The 17,211-nt window shown below is 42.1% G+C and overlaps 1 protein-coding gene across 1 annotated transcript; it reads right to left on the bottom strand.

The window, feature by feature from the left end:
* Positions 1 to 16,742: 16,742 nt before the first annotated feature.
* On the bottom strand, positions 16,743 to 16,994 carry LOC117018085 (60S ribosomal protein L39-like). The gene has a single exon (XM_033098823.1). The coding sequence runs from the start codon at positions 16,992 to 16,994 to the stop codon at positions 16,743 to 16,745; it is 252 nt and encodes an 83-aa protein (XP_032954714.1).
* Between the last annotated feature and the right edge of the window lie 217 nt (positions 16,995 to 17,211).

Genomic DNA, 17,211 nt, shown 5'->3' on the forward strand with positions numbered 1-17,211 from the left:
GACACTGGCAACCAGGCTGCAGTTCTGGGCTGCAGTTTTCCATCAGATGGCATATGAATCACCCCTCCGACCTGGTCCAAGATAATCATCACAGAACAAACCAGACCCCAGGAGACATTCTCCCAGATGAGTCGCATGACTAACTCCCCCTTTCCTTTGTTCTGCTTCTTCTTTGTACCTATAAACCCCCCTGATGGTTCTAGGAAGAGGGAAGGTGGTCTGTGAGACAGGAGTCTACCATCTTTCAGGAATGCTGGCATTTTGAATAAACCTACTTTTCCTTCCATCAACCCTTGTCTCTCAATCTTTGGCTCACAAGTGACAAGCAGCCAAATAGAACTACTCATGGAACTCAGGAAAATGCTATACTTACAATTACAGTCTTACTCTCAAAGACACAACTCAGGAACAGCAGAAAGAAAGAGATGCACAGGGCAAGGTATGGGGTGGGGGGTGCAGAGCCCCCGCACTCTCTTTGGGCACACCACCCTCCCAGCACCTCAGTGTGGTCACCAACCAGGAAGTTCCGCAAATATCCCTGTTCAAGAGTCTGGGGACAGAGCCAGGAGTGCAGTTTCCAGGCTCTCGGCCTCACGTGGAAAGGTGCTGGCTCAGGTAGTAAATGGCCATCAGCTGTGATCGGATGGCCATCAGCTGTGGCTAGTTGGCCGTCAGCTGAGCCGTTGGCCACTAATATAACTGCTGTGGCTTCGCTAGCAGAAAATGGGGGCTAGCAAGAAGATGGGGGCTGAGCCGGCAAGTGCGGATCGCAGTTAGGACAGTGTGGGTTGCGGACAGTGTGGCTCCTGCTTTCTGTGTCTCAGGCCCAGCCGCCAGCGAGACCATAGTGGTGTGACTCCCCCACCTATGGCTCCCTGGGCGTGCCTTTTCGGCCTCCCCCTGTCCTGCGTCACTACGTGGGGGCGGGACCGAGAGCCCGCCTGCCGCCTGCAGGACAGAGTGATTATTGCAGTTTCACTGTGTAAACACGGTGGATGAGAGCACTGCCGTTGGTGATTGCACCCCATCTCTAGCCCCCAGTTTCTTCCCCAGAGGTTGAGGGGTGGCACTAAAGCGCCAAACCTCTAACTGTGCGCTTGGACTTTCTGGTGAGCAGCTCTCCACCTGAAGCTCTCTAAGGGCCCTACTATGTGTCACCTCATTACCAGCTCACTATGGTAGAGAGGGGCTGCCTATGAAGAGCAAGACACTCGTCACTCAGGAAATCCCAAGGGTGCTAGGAGCTCTGTGCAAAACACCAGGGCAAAGGCCGCACTTTCTATTTTCTTTATCCCATGGACGACATCCTGCCTGAAGCATCCTGCTGCTGGTTTCTGTGTTGCATTGCAAGGCCTATTCCCTTTGCTGGCACCACTTGAGATCAGCTCCACGTATTTGTAAGAGGTGCGTTAAGATGGCCCGAGACCTGAGGCGGCTGGGAGGGGGGCGGCTGGGAGGGGGGCGGCCGACCCGGCCTCTCATCCGGCTGCTCGGAGTATCAGTGAGTGACACATATCAATTGCTCAGCAAGCGGCCTGGCAGACAGTGCCTGCTATGTAAGATGTGCTGTTATTATTATTGTCTTTTTTTGTTGTTATCATCACCTCTGTCTTCCTTTTGCAAAGGAGAACACTGAAGCTCACGAAATGAAGTGACTCACACAAGGCCCCAGCAAGCCTCTCCCACCTGGAGCGGAGCCATAAACTCTGCTTCCTAGGTGAGAATTAGAAGTGGCACCTTTAGGAGCTGGGTTTATCTCGGGGCCTCATTTTGACTATGTTCTAAGCAGCCACAGAAACGCACATTGCGTAGCACTTACTAGGCACCAAGTGAGAGCGCGGCTCATGGCGGGGTTTTGCAGCCGCTCTCCGTGTGGGTAATGCACTGAGGTGGTACAACACCGTGTTTGGGGCTCTGCAGAACAAGAAGGTCCCTGCATTGCCTATTAGACTTTCATCGTACAGCCAGTAACGTGTACTGTGTTGAAAACGGGTCTGTGATGAGAGCAATTTAATGGACAAGTTACACTGGAAGCCAAATCCACTTTCAGCTGCCTTAAATTTTACCGTTATTGTCTCATTGCCTTTTGCATCTAAGCCGGGAGTTAATGGTCTCTGTAATAAATTCAAAGACGGGAGTTTAAAACAATGGGGGCTGAATAGTCTGTTTTTGTGTCTATATAAGACCATAATGCTACTGTTACTTAGATTCTGCTCTAGTAAGTTTCACCAACTTGATAATTTTATCTTTCTGGCTGTATAATTAATAATTAATTAAAATTGGGATTGGATATCAATAGCAGATAGCAGTTTACACTTAAGAATTTGAAGTCTCTTAGCTCTGTTTTCTGTTTTGTTGCTACTTCCCTTACTAACTTCTAAAACTTCAAAAAATACAAATTCAAGTACGAGAGAGACTCATCTGTAACCTCTTATTTTGTGACTATTAAACGTAACTTCAAGCTCATGGAATTTATTGAAAATGGGAGCAGCCTTGGAAATATTTTTGCCTGGTGAGGAATGCTTTAAAACTCCCTCTGTGTTTAAGCGGGATTGAAGACGAGGCTCATCATTCTGAAGGTGCTAAATATCACATCTCCGCTGTATTCAGCCCAGAAATCTTTACCTGGTGCCTCAGTCCTTTGCGTGGTTTCTTTATGAACAGCAATGGATGGAATTGGAGGGACAAAGATGACGTCCCCAGTTTCCTTCTGGTCGATTTGATTCTGTTTCTCTCCTGATCTTCTGAACAGAAATGAAGAGTTGTGAATGCCCCCCACCTGCTTTGCGTCCTCTTTCCCTCTCTCTTCATCCTCTTCCTGTTAGTAAGGGATATGTGGGCAGACATTCCAATTTATCCTTTTTATCTGCACCTCAAATATCGACAAATTGATAGTCCCAATTAAAGAAAAAACTCAACCACACAGACTAGCGTCAGAAAAACAGAACTTACTGAAAATAATGACCATTGTGGCCTTTTTCTCAGATTACCTTTAAGTGGCTCTATCCATGGAAAAATCACTGCAATATTTTGTCTTTATTGGGCTTCTATTTGTAAATATCTGCCAAAACAGTATCTTGCATGCTCGAAATAATGTGCTCAGATGTTTAGAATTCATTGGGAAAAGATGCTCTATTAATCGAAACAGTTACTGCTCCCGTCGGCAGCACAAAGTTAATTCTCAAATGGAAAGCAGTTCTTTCACTGAGGGATTGCACCCTAGCTATCTCAAGGGACCATCAGCAAGCAACTATCACAGACTGTGGCCGTGCGTGGCAGGAGGGCGTGTAAAACATAAGCTCTGCTCTGAAGGACCTAGCTGGGGAGACAGCAAAGCTTTAATCATAACACATAAATCCAACAAGAATTATTAGGAGGATGCCAAAAGTGTTCTGAATACGAATGTGATTTAGTGGAGGCAGGAGCAGACTGGGAAAAGCTGCAGGGAAGAAAAAGCAAAAGATGTGAAGCAAAAGGTATTGGAGAGACCACCTATTTCAAAAGCTAGAGTTTTCCGGTGTCAGCCGAGGTGCCTGACGGCAGGCTCCTCTGCCCACTGTGAGCAGCAGGCAGGTCACTGGCTGGTGTGTGAGTCAGGGGGTGGGGGGGTCGTGGACGCTGGGAAATTTCAGCGGTTTTCATGGCGCTGGTCTGTGTGATTGAGCTCGAGCTTTGTTTCTTTAATTGCCTGTCATTTTATCATTTTATTGACTACCATTTTATGAGTATTTGAGGGGTGGATGTTTCAAACTTGCGGAATAACACAGGACAAAAGGGCCAGGCTTGGAAGAGGAAGAAGGAAGAGATTATGGCACTTTAGGTTAAGAAAAGAAAAAACAACAGTGTATTAATCAGGGTTTTTCAGAGAAACAGAACCAATAGGATACACGTGTGTGTGTGTGTGTGTGTGTGTGTGTGTGTGTGTGTGTATGTGTGTAGATAGATACATACATGTATATACAGAGATACATGTATATTCACAGTCTAGCCAAGTTGACACATAAAATTAACCATCACACATGGCAGGACCCTCTTTGTAGGTGAGGCCTGGTTAGCCTGTCACTACTGAGACCTGGGTGGAATCTGTCAGTTGAGAATGTGTCCTGCTTGGTCACATCTCAGTCATATGCCCGTCCCTCTGTAGCAGGTGAGGAGAAGGAGCTGCTTGCCCGTTGGTTTCCACAGTGGGAGACTGGCAGTGTCTCCATGAGGGGGTTTCACTTAAAGGGAAACCCAGTTGCTCAGGGGATGGGAGGTGACATTCTGACAGCTGAAAAACGAATGTCGACTCCACTTCTGTGATGTATAACCCATTTTTCAAAAATTCTTTGTCTGACCTATTTTTCCTTAAATCCTCAGAGACCATAGATCCTGTTATTTATTTACTTGTTTATCATTAACCCCCCACACATACCAGATGTAAACGTAACAAGGGGGGGATCCTCTGTCTTTTGTCCACCACTATTCTATCTAGGACCTAGAACCAGGCCTGAAACATAGTCAGTGTTGTTCAATATATATTTTCTCAACACATAAATACATGAATAAATGTTAGACAGTGAGCAGTAGACATTCTATGCTATACAATGACTGTATTGTATTGTATAGCATAGAATGTCTACTGTCCCCCTCAGATTCATCTGATGAAACCTAATCCTCAGGGTGAGGGTATCTGGAGTGGAGCCTTTGGGGAGTCTGATTAGATCAAGAGAGTAGAACCCCCCCCAGGAATGAGATTAGTACCCTTAAAAAGAGACCCCAGAGAGCTCCCTGCCCCTTCCACCATATTAGGACGCAACGAAAAGATGGCCATCTAGGAACTAAGAAGTGGGCTCTCACCAGACACAATCTCTTAGCACCTTCATCTTGACTTCCAGCCTCCAAAATGGAGAGAAAGAAATCTCGTATTTGTTATAAGCTGCTCCGTCTATGGTATTGTTACAGCACCTCAAATAATCTAAGACAGTCTATAAATAAATGTTTATGGTTACAAGTCTATAAATATATGTGTAAGTTTATATGTCCTGCTTGATTTTAACTGCTTGCTACTATGATAGAAAAAATAGGGCTATCAAAAATTTTATCCTTATGTTTTAATTCCACAGAACCAAGAGATTTAGCAGACGTTCATTTTGTTTATTTTGTTTCATAGCCATAAAATTCTTTTTCTCTCTCCTCTTTCTCCTCTTTTTCTCTCTGAATCTCTCTCTCTCTCTCTCTCTCTCTCTCTCTCTCTCTCTCTCTCTCTCTCTCTCTCTCTCACACACACACACACTACTTATATGATATATGACACTCCTTCTATGTGAAACAAATATAAAAGTCAATCCCATATTTATGGGCCTTTTTCTTACACTTTTTAGATTTATTTAATCTTTCCCATAATTTGGACAGTTTCATCTCTTGGGCACTGTTATCTTCATAATGGGGTCTATTTATTAAAAGTTCTGAACGTAACCTATACCTGGGAAAAATTGATTTTGCCTTGTAAGAAAATAAAAACATTACTAAGATACTGATAAAGCTTTTTCCAGATGATCTGAGGTTTTCACTAAAGAACTTTTTTTTTTTTTGTATTTTCCATGGCAGAGAATTCCACATCCAAATGTTCCACTGTTGCCAGTAAAGCTTTTCCCAGCCCAGCATCAATAATACTCAGTTAACAATAACCTGGTAATGTGTATGTTGAGTCCCTCAGCCAAAAATTATAACGTGAGGTACTGGCACTTGCATGACCTATGTGACAGGAGGCACTTTCAGCACTTGGATGCTGTTTGTCTAGGATGATCAAAACCTTGGCCTTGTAGGGTCTTGGATTTTCTAGCCCTCCTGATGAATTTCCCCAGGTTATCTACTGCTGTATAACAAGTCACACCAAGCTCTGGGGGTGAAGTGGCAACCATTGCATTGTGCTCACTGATTCTGTGGTCAGAAATTCAGACAAGGTACATGCAGGGACGGCTTCTCTGTTCTCAGGTGTCTGGGACGTCAGCTAGGAAGACTCAAACAGCTGAGGGTACCTGGCATGGCTGGGGGCTGGAACCATGTTTACACCAGGTACCTGGGCTGGGTTACGAAGAGGCTGGGCTCACCTGGGACCGTGGGCTACAGCGCCCACCAGGGGCCTCTCCATGTGGCTTGGGCCTCTCACGTGGTGGCTGGGTCCCCAAGGGAGCACCTCACTAATGAAGTGCCACATTTTGAATCTCAGAGAATGATTTTCTTTGAGGCACATGGCATTATGGAATCAAACATGGGTTTGAATCTCTGCTATCTCACTAAGTAGCTAAAAGAACTGCTTTCCTCCTTTGTCCTCCTTTTCCTTCTTTGTTGACAACTTCTATGAGTTTCAGTTTCTTAATCTATGTAGGGAGAGTCTGGCAAAATGGAGGGTAAATTTCTCCCCCTGGGAAATGAATAATTAACTATTTGGCAATAGAGTAGGTAGTGTTGAAATTTTGCATGGGGAGGAGCCCAGAAGACTTCTCGGAGGAGAGACACCAGGATTACTCACTGGCGTCTCACTGCCGTCTGATTTCAAATTTTCTGTGATTCAAGTCAGCAAACCTGTCAGAGTGGACCAGGGTTGCCTTGAGCCAGGTTCAGGGACAGGAGCAGGTGATACAACTTCTAAAATAAAATAATGAGGAGTGTGGAAAGAGAGGACTCCTGGGCTGGCCATAACCTCCAGCTGGGGGAAGCAACGCGGAGCATGCTTTTGCTTTGGTGAGATTTCCATGTGATCCACTTGAAAAGGCCGTAAGGTTGAACCTGGGCTACTTTGGCTTGGCGTCCCTGTGACTGAAATTTTCTCTAGGAGAGAGGAGGGCAGATACCTTCTACTCTTCCTTGACAGCGCTTGGGAAGTGGAGTATGTGGTGGTGGCAGAAATTCAAGCATGGCCAAAACAGGAACGAATGCCCTCTAGTGGTGAAGGAGACACTCTTTTGGCGGCTCACTCTGTTCAGTGACCTCTCATGTTTGAGGCAGCTCCAGAAGCACTGGTTGACTCCAGAGCAGTGCGCTTCTCCTGTCAACTGTGAGATTCCTCAGCCTTAAGGTGACTCAGGTGTTGTAGCTTCAGAGAAATCTATAGGTCTCGGCCTTTGAATCCTTTAGGTACTGGCTGTAACCCTTGAGCGTATCAGAGAGGGGAGCCTGGGGTGGGTGAAAAGTGACAGGCTGGGGTTAAAATGCTGTGGGATCCTCAAACTTACACAAGAAACCACAGTTACAGATGTGATACAGAACAAAAGTACCAGTTGTATCTGTTGTTGTAAAGACTACATAAAAATAAATTCACATGTAAATTGCCCAGCATAGTACTTGGACTATTCTAGTAACTAAATTAACATTAACTTTCTTTTCAATTTTTCTCCCTTTTTCATCTCTCTCTTCTTTCTTACAGGGGAAACGCCTGGATTTGGGGATCAGACATACTTGGTTTTTGAATTCTGACTCCTTTATTTGTTAGTTGTGATGTTGAGCTAATCTCTTAATTTTTCTGAGACTTAGTTTTGTCATTGGTAAAATGACTCAAAAATAATTTCACTAGTTTAGTAAAATTAAAATAAAGTTATAAAAACTGAATAAAATGACACGCCCGTCCCGTTTCTAAATATTTATCTTATCTCCCGTTTATTATGCACTCGACAAAAATTCATGGCCATTTTATAGTTCCAACTTTCAGGGGAATTTTGAATGTGTTCCTCTCTGCCTTTCCTGATTGGCATTGACCTTGATAAGCATTTCTTTGGGACCACCCATGTTTCCTAGACTGAATTTCCCCAAATCTACCCAAGTGAACACCCAAGGGGCCATACTCACTTCCTTCCTTTATGCAGGAACAAGGTCACCTCCTGTAAATTTTTGGAATGTGTCCATTTGAGGCTTACTCTGCCTTTCTGTTCATCATTCAACTGCTACTTCAGAGGAACTATGTAGACAGGCCACAGAGTTAAGTTTGAGAGTTTTTTCCCACTTAGATGGCAAAGTATTATTACTCAGGGCCATGAAAACAATTAGGTATCCCAGAGAAGTGGCCAAGTTCTAAGCATATGCCACATATTTATTGGGTGACCAGGAGTGAAGGCCTGCCTGTGACCAAAGCACTTGGGCTCAAAGTGTCGACCTGGTCCCAACCCCTGGACTCAAGGGCTTTCTTGAATTGAGAGCAATTTCACTTCAGAATCAGTGCCGCATCATGGCAGAAAATCCACTCAGACTTTAGAATTCTCCATCTGAAACCCTGGGGTTGTTTTAGAGCTTTCCAGAGCTGCCCTACCATTGGGACCAGATTTGTTATATAGCACGTAATTGACACTAATGGGAATCCACCTCGTCTCCCTTCTGACTCCTGTCCAAATGCGACTCCACTGAGATAGCACAAATTGCTCACTTATCCTAGTGGGTACTCTGCCTTTTATTTTGGTGTTGACCTCAAAGAGTCTTCAAAGTTTTCAGATGAAAAGCTGTGGTGCATGAACGGTGTTAGAATAACATTGTTAGAATAACTGTTATCTAGGTTTCTCATAATTACCGAGCTCAAGTACTGGAGATAAGAACAATTGAAACTCTCTCTCTCTCTCTCTCTCTCTCTCACACACACACACAAACACACACACACACACACACGGACACGGACACGGACTCACACCACCTTAGACAGAGACCAGGTAGCAGGAAACCTGCTTGCTCTCCTCAATCCTTTCTTTTTCTGACATGACGAATGAAAGAAGCGTGTCCACTGATAAAGGGGCACACACTTTGAGGTCAATCGCCTTTGCAGCTTGCTCTGGATCTCTCATGGGCTAGTAATACTGAGCAGCTGAAGGTCACTTAATTTGACTTGTTCTGCTTGGCTGCATGTGGTTGACGATGAAAAATGGATAGAGCATCAAGGTGATAGATACTTTGTTTCCTTTAAGAAAGGGTGTTTCCTAATAAAGATGTAATGGAGGATCCGAGAGTAAATTTTCTGTCGTTGGGGGTATTCACTCATAAGCTCCATTACAGTGGGGATGTAGGCATAGCGAGCATGGCTGGATTAATAACCTCTAAGCTCCTCTCGAAGCTAGAAATCCTGAATATATGATTCTGAAATTGCTATGTCTAACTGCACATTTGTTACTCGTGAGACATTTGAATCATCATGAGGAAGAAGACCCAAACCGAAATTTTGGAACATGAGATGTGAACACTGATCTGAGTAATTAGCCCAAGGTTGTTGGTAGTTTAGAACATGTGATGGGACCGTATTTTATGGTGGTGGTTCTGAGTTCCAGTTCTGGTGTTTCCACTAATGAGCTGTGCAAGAGTGTGCTGGGCTGGCTCACACCAGCTTGGGCGAGGTAACTGAGCACGTTTCCTTCCAACTTTGCGTTCAGAGACTTATGTTGGCAGCTTGACACTAGCCAGACAGGGAGTACTTAACTCTCCGAAGAGGTATTGGAATAACACTCAAATGATATTGATTAACAAATCGAAGCCCACTGGAGGAAAAGCAGCTTGAAATCGGCCGTACTGGCACTACTTACACCATAAAAGTGGAAAATACTACAAATTAGGGCTCTTTGTATTCTCTGGAAAGCTGATTGTTAAACATTTATCAGTAGACCCATTAAAAATATTTTTTATATGTACTCCACTGTATAAAACAGACAAAGGAAGACTGAACTGGGGAGTGGGGCCTAGGCCATACCATCTTCGCCCCCCTCCCCGCCAGTGCATGTCCTCCCCCAACAAAAGGCTCTCAGGCACCTGTGTGGTACTCTGTAACTCCATGGGATGTAAAAATCTCTGGAAAAACAATCCTTTTTGCTCACGCTATGACGGTATCCTTCTAACTATTATTTTCCTTTTCCTAGATCTAGGAGTCCAGACATAAAACAGCAGGGTTTCCCTCTGCTTTATGAGATTGTTTTTAAAATGCAATGCCAAAGGGACCAGTTTGAGAACATTGGAAATCTGATTCCTCGATACACAAGAAGAAATGTACATAGGAAACGGTGAGTTTCCTCGCTTTGTAAGTGTTCTTAATGTAATTGTGAATTTTCTCCTGTGACACAGGGCCAGCCCTATGTGTAGGCCTAAGTTTACATGTTATAAAGATACCCCAGACCTTTCCATTAGCATGTCACTTTATTTTCTTTGTTACACTAGATACTTGATACCGTGAGGGAATAAGATTTAGTAGAATGTGGAGGGTAGGAGCAATGGAAAGGCAGGTTTAAATGATCAATAGGCCTTTACATGGGCTCCTAAAAAAGGTGAGAGGGTATTGAAAGGATAGCTCCCCAAGTGGATAACTTTGTCCACTTGCTTTTTTTTTTTTGTACTGCATGGCTTGTTTCCTGCGGTACCTGAAAATTGTCCTGGGAGGACCGCATAGGCTGTCAGGCAGCTAGAATGCAAGTCCAGGCATCTTTGTGATATGCTTGAGGTGACCCCAATGTTCCCAGGGTGTCTGTAAACTGGCCATGACTTGCTGTGAAACTTATCAAGTCAAATAGACTTTATCACCTATTGTGGAATTCCTTTTCTTCTCAAAACAAGTGATATCTTCTGCACATATTTTGTGTCAAATATTTCATCTGAATTTCTCTTGTGCTCTGAACTCCGATTTTTTTAATGTCACCCTTCCCATTTTTCCCAGAATTACAATGGTTTCATTTTCCATTCAAGGTCTTCTAGTTCCATCGCCTCTTTCCTTGACTTTGGCCCCTGATTTCCCTCATATCAGGTTCTCATCTTAAGAGGGGCAGAGCCATGGCCGGCTGGGTTGTAGCCCTTATCTCTACTCACACTCTTTCCTGTTCTCTTCTCTGCCAAGCTTCCCTCTTCACTCTGTCCGTCAGTCCCTGAGCTAGCTTTGGACTCGGAGCCTTTTCTGGCATAGGCTCCTCCTGGTAGTACCTGTCTCCTGATCTACACCGCCAACAACCCTCTCTCTCCTCTGTTGAAATCCTTCCCTGGTCTCCCTGGTCTTCAACTTGCTATATTGTCTCCTACCAGCTGTGATCAAATCTCTATTTCCTGCCTTACATTTGTGTCTTTCCCTTAAATTACCTAAAGGAAACAGTTTTATATTGTATTTGCAATGAAGCTATGTCACTGTCAGATATTAAGCACAGAACTTAAGATGAAGTATAATGCCACTTTAAGTTGCTTTACAGTTAAGTAGTATTGAATATTTTGGTTTCTTCGCAAATGCAGAGAACAACAATTAAAGATGTCCCAAATAATTAACAACAATCAATGTAGACTTACAAAAAGTATTATTCTCTTCTTAGAACACAGGTCAGAAGTAGCGACTGTCTGATTAAATTGTTCCAGTTCACAGGGACAATCAGGTCTCAAAGCTACTTTAGCAGCAGTAGAGTTTCCAATGAACTTGGAAAGTCAGATAATTTTTTATCAAACAGAAACTGTTCATCAGGTTTAACTTTTCAAATCTAATGATCTGACACCTGGTGTTAGTTTTGAGTACTGCTAAATATCCGGGGTGCCAAAAACAAATATATGCAAGTAGACACTTTTTTCAACGTTGCTCAAGCAGTAGCTCACGGTAATCAGAAGTGTCTGGACGCTGATGGGAACCACTTTGAGCACCTCTTGTCATTGTAGATGTCAAACGTGACTTGTATTCATCTTTTGTTATCAGTATATATTGAGTATTACAATTTTAATACAGTTTTCCTTTCTTAAAATGTGTGTACATTTTTTGGGCACCCTCTATATTTCACAATGAAGAGTCTCCATTTAAAAAATTCCATTTAGTTTCATTATAGACCCTGAAAGATTTATGATATAGTCTCAGGTTATGGTATAGTCTCAGGACAAATATAACTTACTCTTTGTTATTCAAACGGCACACAGGCCTTGATGTCAGGAAGCTGGGTTCTAGTTGTGGATCTGACTTGCTCCTGTGTCCTTGTGTAAGTTATTTTCTTCTTCCAGCCTGTCTGAGCACCCTCATTGGTAAAATGTGAATGATGTGAACTCTTATTTATCTCTAGGTCCTTTCAAACTCTAGCAGCTTGGAGATATCTTTCTAAAGAAATGGATATGTATGTCAGCTGTATTTTGAAGCTTGGAATATATTTGCTGAATTAACTAGCAAATAAAGCAGTTGTTATTTGGAAGAGTGTGGTTATTCTTTTGCTAAAATAAGCCCCCAAACTGATGTTCCAAGTTACAGCAAAGAACTGAAATAGGATTTTATTGACTTATAGTAACACTGCCTGACAGAACTTCTGTGCTGATGCACTGAATGTTTCTGTATCTGCACTGCCCAATACTTGGTACTTGGAATGTAGCTAGTGAGACTAAGGAATGAAAATTGTGTTTTATTAATGTAAGATTAATTTAAAGTTAAATAGCCAAAAGTGGCTAATGGGTACTGAGTCGGACAATACAGATTTATAGAGTATAGAAATGTGGGAGTTTCTTGATGAATTTGGGATGGTATTCATCAATATGCGTAATTTCCTTCTATGCTGACTGGCTCTATATTACTCTTGTAACTAAGGGTTTCACTTTCCCATTCCCGAATCCCGAGATATAAATTGTTTTGTGTTCTCCATGATGAATCATTTCCACAAAGTTATGGCCGATGCTACCAACCACCTGGGTTCAAGGAGCCGATTTTCCCGATTTCCCAATTAACTTTTCTCGGGATTCGGGAATGGGAAACCTAAAAAAAATTCCAAATGGGCGGGAATTCCTGCCTGGAAACCCTAGCGATAAATAGGAGAAATGTCTAAGGGATACACTGTGAGTAGTATGTTTATTTCCCATTGTGGGTATTACTGGGTTCAAAGAACTGATTTTACCGATTTCCTGACCAACTTTTCTCGGGATTCGGGAATGGGAAAGCGAAAAAAATTCATGAGAACGGGTGAGAATTCCGACCCGGAAACCCTATTCTTGTTATTACACATTTACCAGTTCCATTTTTTGCTGGAATTCACCATACAAGTGCTTTAGGATTCATTCCATAATTGTGTTTTCTCTCATGGTTTCAGCTATGTAGGTCTGGTTTAATTGAATTTAGGTAGAGCAAAGATGTTTTGTTCTGGATCACAAACAAGAATTAAGACATGCAAAAACGCTGGGACACTTTGTAAAGCTTAGTGAGAGTAAATTTTCAAAGCCTAACACAATTATTTTTCTAAGTTAATTTTCTGTGTTTGAGAGTTTTTTTTTTAAAAAAATGGCTATGAGTCTCATGAGATATTGAAATATATTTATTTTCTATTTACCATGATGTCTAAAAAGAAATACTTAGACAATTTCTTTTAATTTTATTTTACTTAAATTTTAGCTTTCTTAAAATGTACCCTGAAAACACTCAAGGATTTTGAATAGAAACCTCATCCCATTTTATTCATTTCAAATTATTTATCGTTAACCATACTTTCTTTTGTGCTCTCGCAATTAAAATTATACTCACTAAACTAACTCGTTCATTAGCACATAATCTGTCTTGATTTCTATTATTGGCATCATAGAAAACACTTTCATTTAATACCTATTGCTGTGTAACGCCTCCAACAACAACCGCGTATGCGCACACACAGACATTACGCAGACACATTCACACACACACACACACACACACACACACACACACCCTTTTCTAAGATTTAAAGTGACCGCTAGCAATTTTTTACTTTGTTGTTGAAAGGGCGCGTGTTTCAACAACCAAGCATCCCTGTGGTGCATGTGCGCGGGAGGATCTGACCCAAAATAAGTAGAAAAATGACACGTGACTTATAAAGGTTGGTTTTAATACCTATAATGAATTTTATCTTTCCACACCTATGCCTGCCATATTCTCAATTTATGCCTTATTATAAAATTACTATGTAAAACTCGCTTGCCACTCCCAGAAGTATGTCAAACATCCAGAATGAGTTACTTTGTACGTTTAAAAATGCAAAACAACCCATGTAGTTTTCTGCCATCTAATCGAAGGATAGCACTTATCTGTCCAGAGTAACAACAGATCAAAGCTCAACTAAGTATATTTTTTACAATATTGTACGAAGATAATTGTTTTCAAGAACGACCACGAGTACCACAAAGCATGGAACTGTCTTCTGAAATGAAGACTGAACTTTGTTTATGAAAAGTTCACCATTGTGAATACAGTTGACTTCAGTTCCTTAAAAATCCGTAAGGTTTTGTAAACGTATATAACTGTACATGCATTTTATAACGTATATTTTCAGACTGTGTGATTAGACATAAGGTCCTAATCTGAAACCTTTTTGGGGAAGAGTTCCACATATGTACCTTTAATTTAGCACATGAAGCATGATATGAATTATCTCCGCTCTCTGACGATATCAAGGAACCACAGTTTGGAAATCATTTTCCGAGAATGAATGCCACGATTCTATGTTCACCAGAGTGGAAAAGAAACATTACTCTGCGGATGGAAATTAAAACTCCTTAGTAGCCAGTATTTCCAGGCAGAATATTCCTGCAACTGCATGTTATATTGATTTGTTCCATGCATCTATCTAGATACTTATCTTTATTATAAAAATTAATATCTGTAACGGTAATTTTCTGTTACAATCCTGCTTCAGTTATTAAAGACAGCTTAACTAGTTTTATATTATAAATGTCCAGTAGATGGCAGTACAGGCACTAGAATTCACAGGACATCGTCTTAAACCCTGATTGCAGTTACTATTTTTTGAAAGTCTGCATTTTGGAAACTTTAATACAGCTCACACAATGATGGGGAAAGTCAACTTTAAGCTACTTCATTCTTCATATTTAGCCTTAAAGAACCAATATAAATGGAACATATATTTGCTTTTTTGTTTCATTTTGCTTGAAAAAGATTTTGTCACAATGAAACAAAAGAAATTATTAACTTAAACTATCCAAAATCGCTAGAATAATAAAGGCAATAAATCAATTTTCTGTCAGTGTTCTTGATGTTGTAGAGAGGAGCAGACCGGAGGATGTGATTTGTGGCCAAGTGCCCTTTAAATGTGACCAGCAACATACCAGGTGATGCTTTGTTCTAGAAAGTTTCCTTTCTCTGTTGAAGACACGCTGACGAGTAATTGTAGGCATTGTCATTAATGTTAAATACTGAAAAGTGGCTGTTACATGGGCTGCCAATCTGATTTGTCAAAGAGAACATTGTGGGGAGCAAAAGAGAGAGAGAAAAAGAAATGTTTTCCCCTAAGAGACAGGGATTTCCAAGGGGACCTCCTCCTTGGTGGTGGTGGTTCTTGTTCACCTCAAAAGACCTGGGCAAGATAAAGAACCTGTCCTGCCCACTGGGGAGCAGAACGGGAGAGTCATTGTTTCTGGAACTCAGTGCCTTCAGGGCACCCGCCATGGGTTTGTCAGAAATAAGCAAATGTGAGGCTGCTGGATGTGGTGAGCTCACCCGAGTCCAAGGAAGGCTGAGGAGAAAGCTTTTTCCTGGTCAAGGATCAGGAAGGTACCAGGAGAGATTATTGGCTGTCTCAAGCCAAGGGGCACATGGCCTGATGTAGAAGAGCGTGTAGTAAAAACTCAGGGAAAGTGGGAGGAGGTGAACCAAGTGGAGGGGGAAGAGTTCAGCTCCCAGGGCTCTTCCCCCTCCACTTTCACCAGACCATCACCTTCTCAGCCTTACAGCAAATACTTCTTCAATCAATGGATGATCATGCAAAGAAAATTATTGAAATATTCCAAGTCCAAGAGTGTGAAGGTACAATGATGCAGGAAGTACAGCCATGGTAGAAGCAACAGGGGAGAGCTTGTCCGTGGGAAGGGTAGCAAGTTCTTGCCACCCCCAGAAAAACCAGAGTCTCTGTGGCCCACTATAAGGAGACACAGAGGTCAAGGTAGGAGCTTAAGAAGAGATCAAGACAATTCCACTTCTGGATATTTATCCAAAAGAATTGATAGCAGGGTTTTGAAGAGATATTTGTACACTAATGTTCATAGAAGCATTAGGTTTTTAAAGGTCTCACATATTTATTACTGAACCAACCTACTAGTGTAGAAATGTATTAACAAAGAGAAAAATTATTTTCCAATAATTTCTCAATAAAACACGCCCAACTATCCAGGAGGTAGTGATCCTTTTAGTGGTATGGTAAAATGCAAGCAACCTGGATATGGCATAAATATGAAGCTTGACAATTAAGTTTCGCGAACTTGTGGCAACGAAGTTTCTAAACTTTCTTGATATCAGAGGGATTATTAATTATGAATTTGTACCAACTGGACAAACAGTTAACCAAGTTTACTATTTGGAAGTGCTGAAAAGGCTGCATGAGAAAGTTAGACAACCTGAACTGTTTGCCATCAATTCACGGCTCTTGCATCACGACAATGCACCAGCTCACACGGCACTGACTGTGAGGGAGTTTTTAGGCAGTAAACAAATAACTGTATTGCAACACCCTCCCTACTCACCTGATCTGACCCCCAATGACTTCTTTCTTTACCCAAAGGTAAAGGAAACATTGAAAGGAAGACATTTTGATGGCATTTAGGACATCAAAGGTAATACGACGAAAGCTCTGATAGCCATTCCAGGAAAAGAGTTCCAAAATTGCTTTGAAGGGTGGACTAGGTGCTGGCATCAGTGCATAGCTTCCCAAGGAGAGTACTTCGAAGGTGACCATAGTGATATTTAGCAATGAGGTATGTAGCACTTTTTCTAGGGTGAGTCACTGAACGTAATTGTCCGACTTTGTATGTGTGCCTCTCATACGCGATTACAGATCCAGCTTGGCTCTTCTCCAGTGTCTCCTCTTGGAGTTGTACCTGATTTTATTTCCAGTTTTCATCACATCCATTGGAGAATGGATTGATTCTGTCCTGGCCAGGAACTGCTTGATCCTGAAAGTTTTGTAAGAAGACTTGGCGAGGAAGTCAACCACACACACCGCATGGCGGAGAAAGAGAGCCATAGCAGCACTGTTCGCAATAGCCAAGGGCTGGAAGTATCCAAACGTCCATTGATGCATGAATGGATAAACAACACGTGGTCTACGCACACAATAGAATATTATTCAGCTTAAGAAGGAAGGAAATTCTGACACATGCTGCAACATGGATGGACCTTGAGGCCATTATACTACCTAAAATAAGCCAGTCACAAAAAACATAAACACTGTTACGATTCCACTTACACAAGGCATCTGGAGAATCAGACTCATAAAGACAGAAAATAGAATGGTGGTT

The sequence above is a fragment of the Rhinolophus ferrumequinum genome, chromosome 26, assembly GCF_004115265.2.
Source record: "Rhinolophus ferrumequinum isolate MPI-CBG mRhiFer1 chromosome 26, mRhiFer1_v1.p, whole genome shotgun sequence".
Lineage (NCBI taxonomy): Eukaryota > Metazoa > Chordata > Mammalia > Chiroptera > Rhinolophidae > Rhinolophus > Rhinolophus ferrumequinum.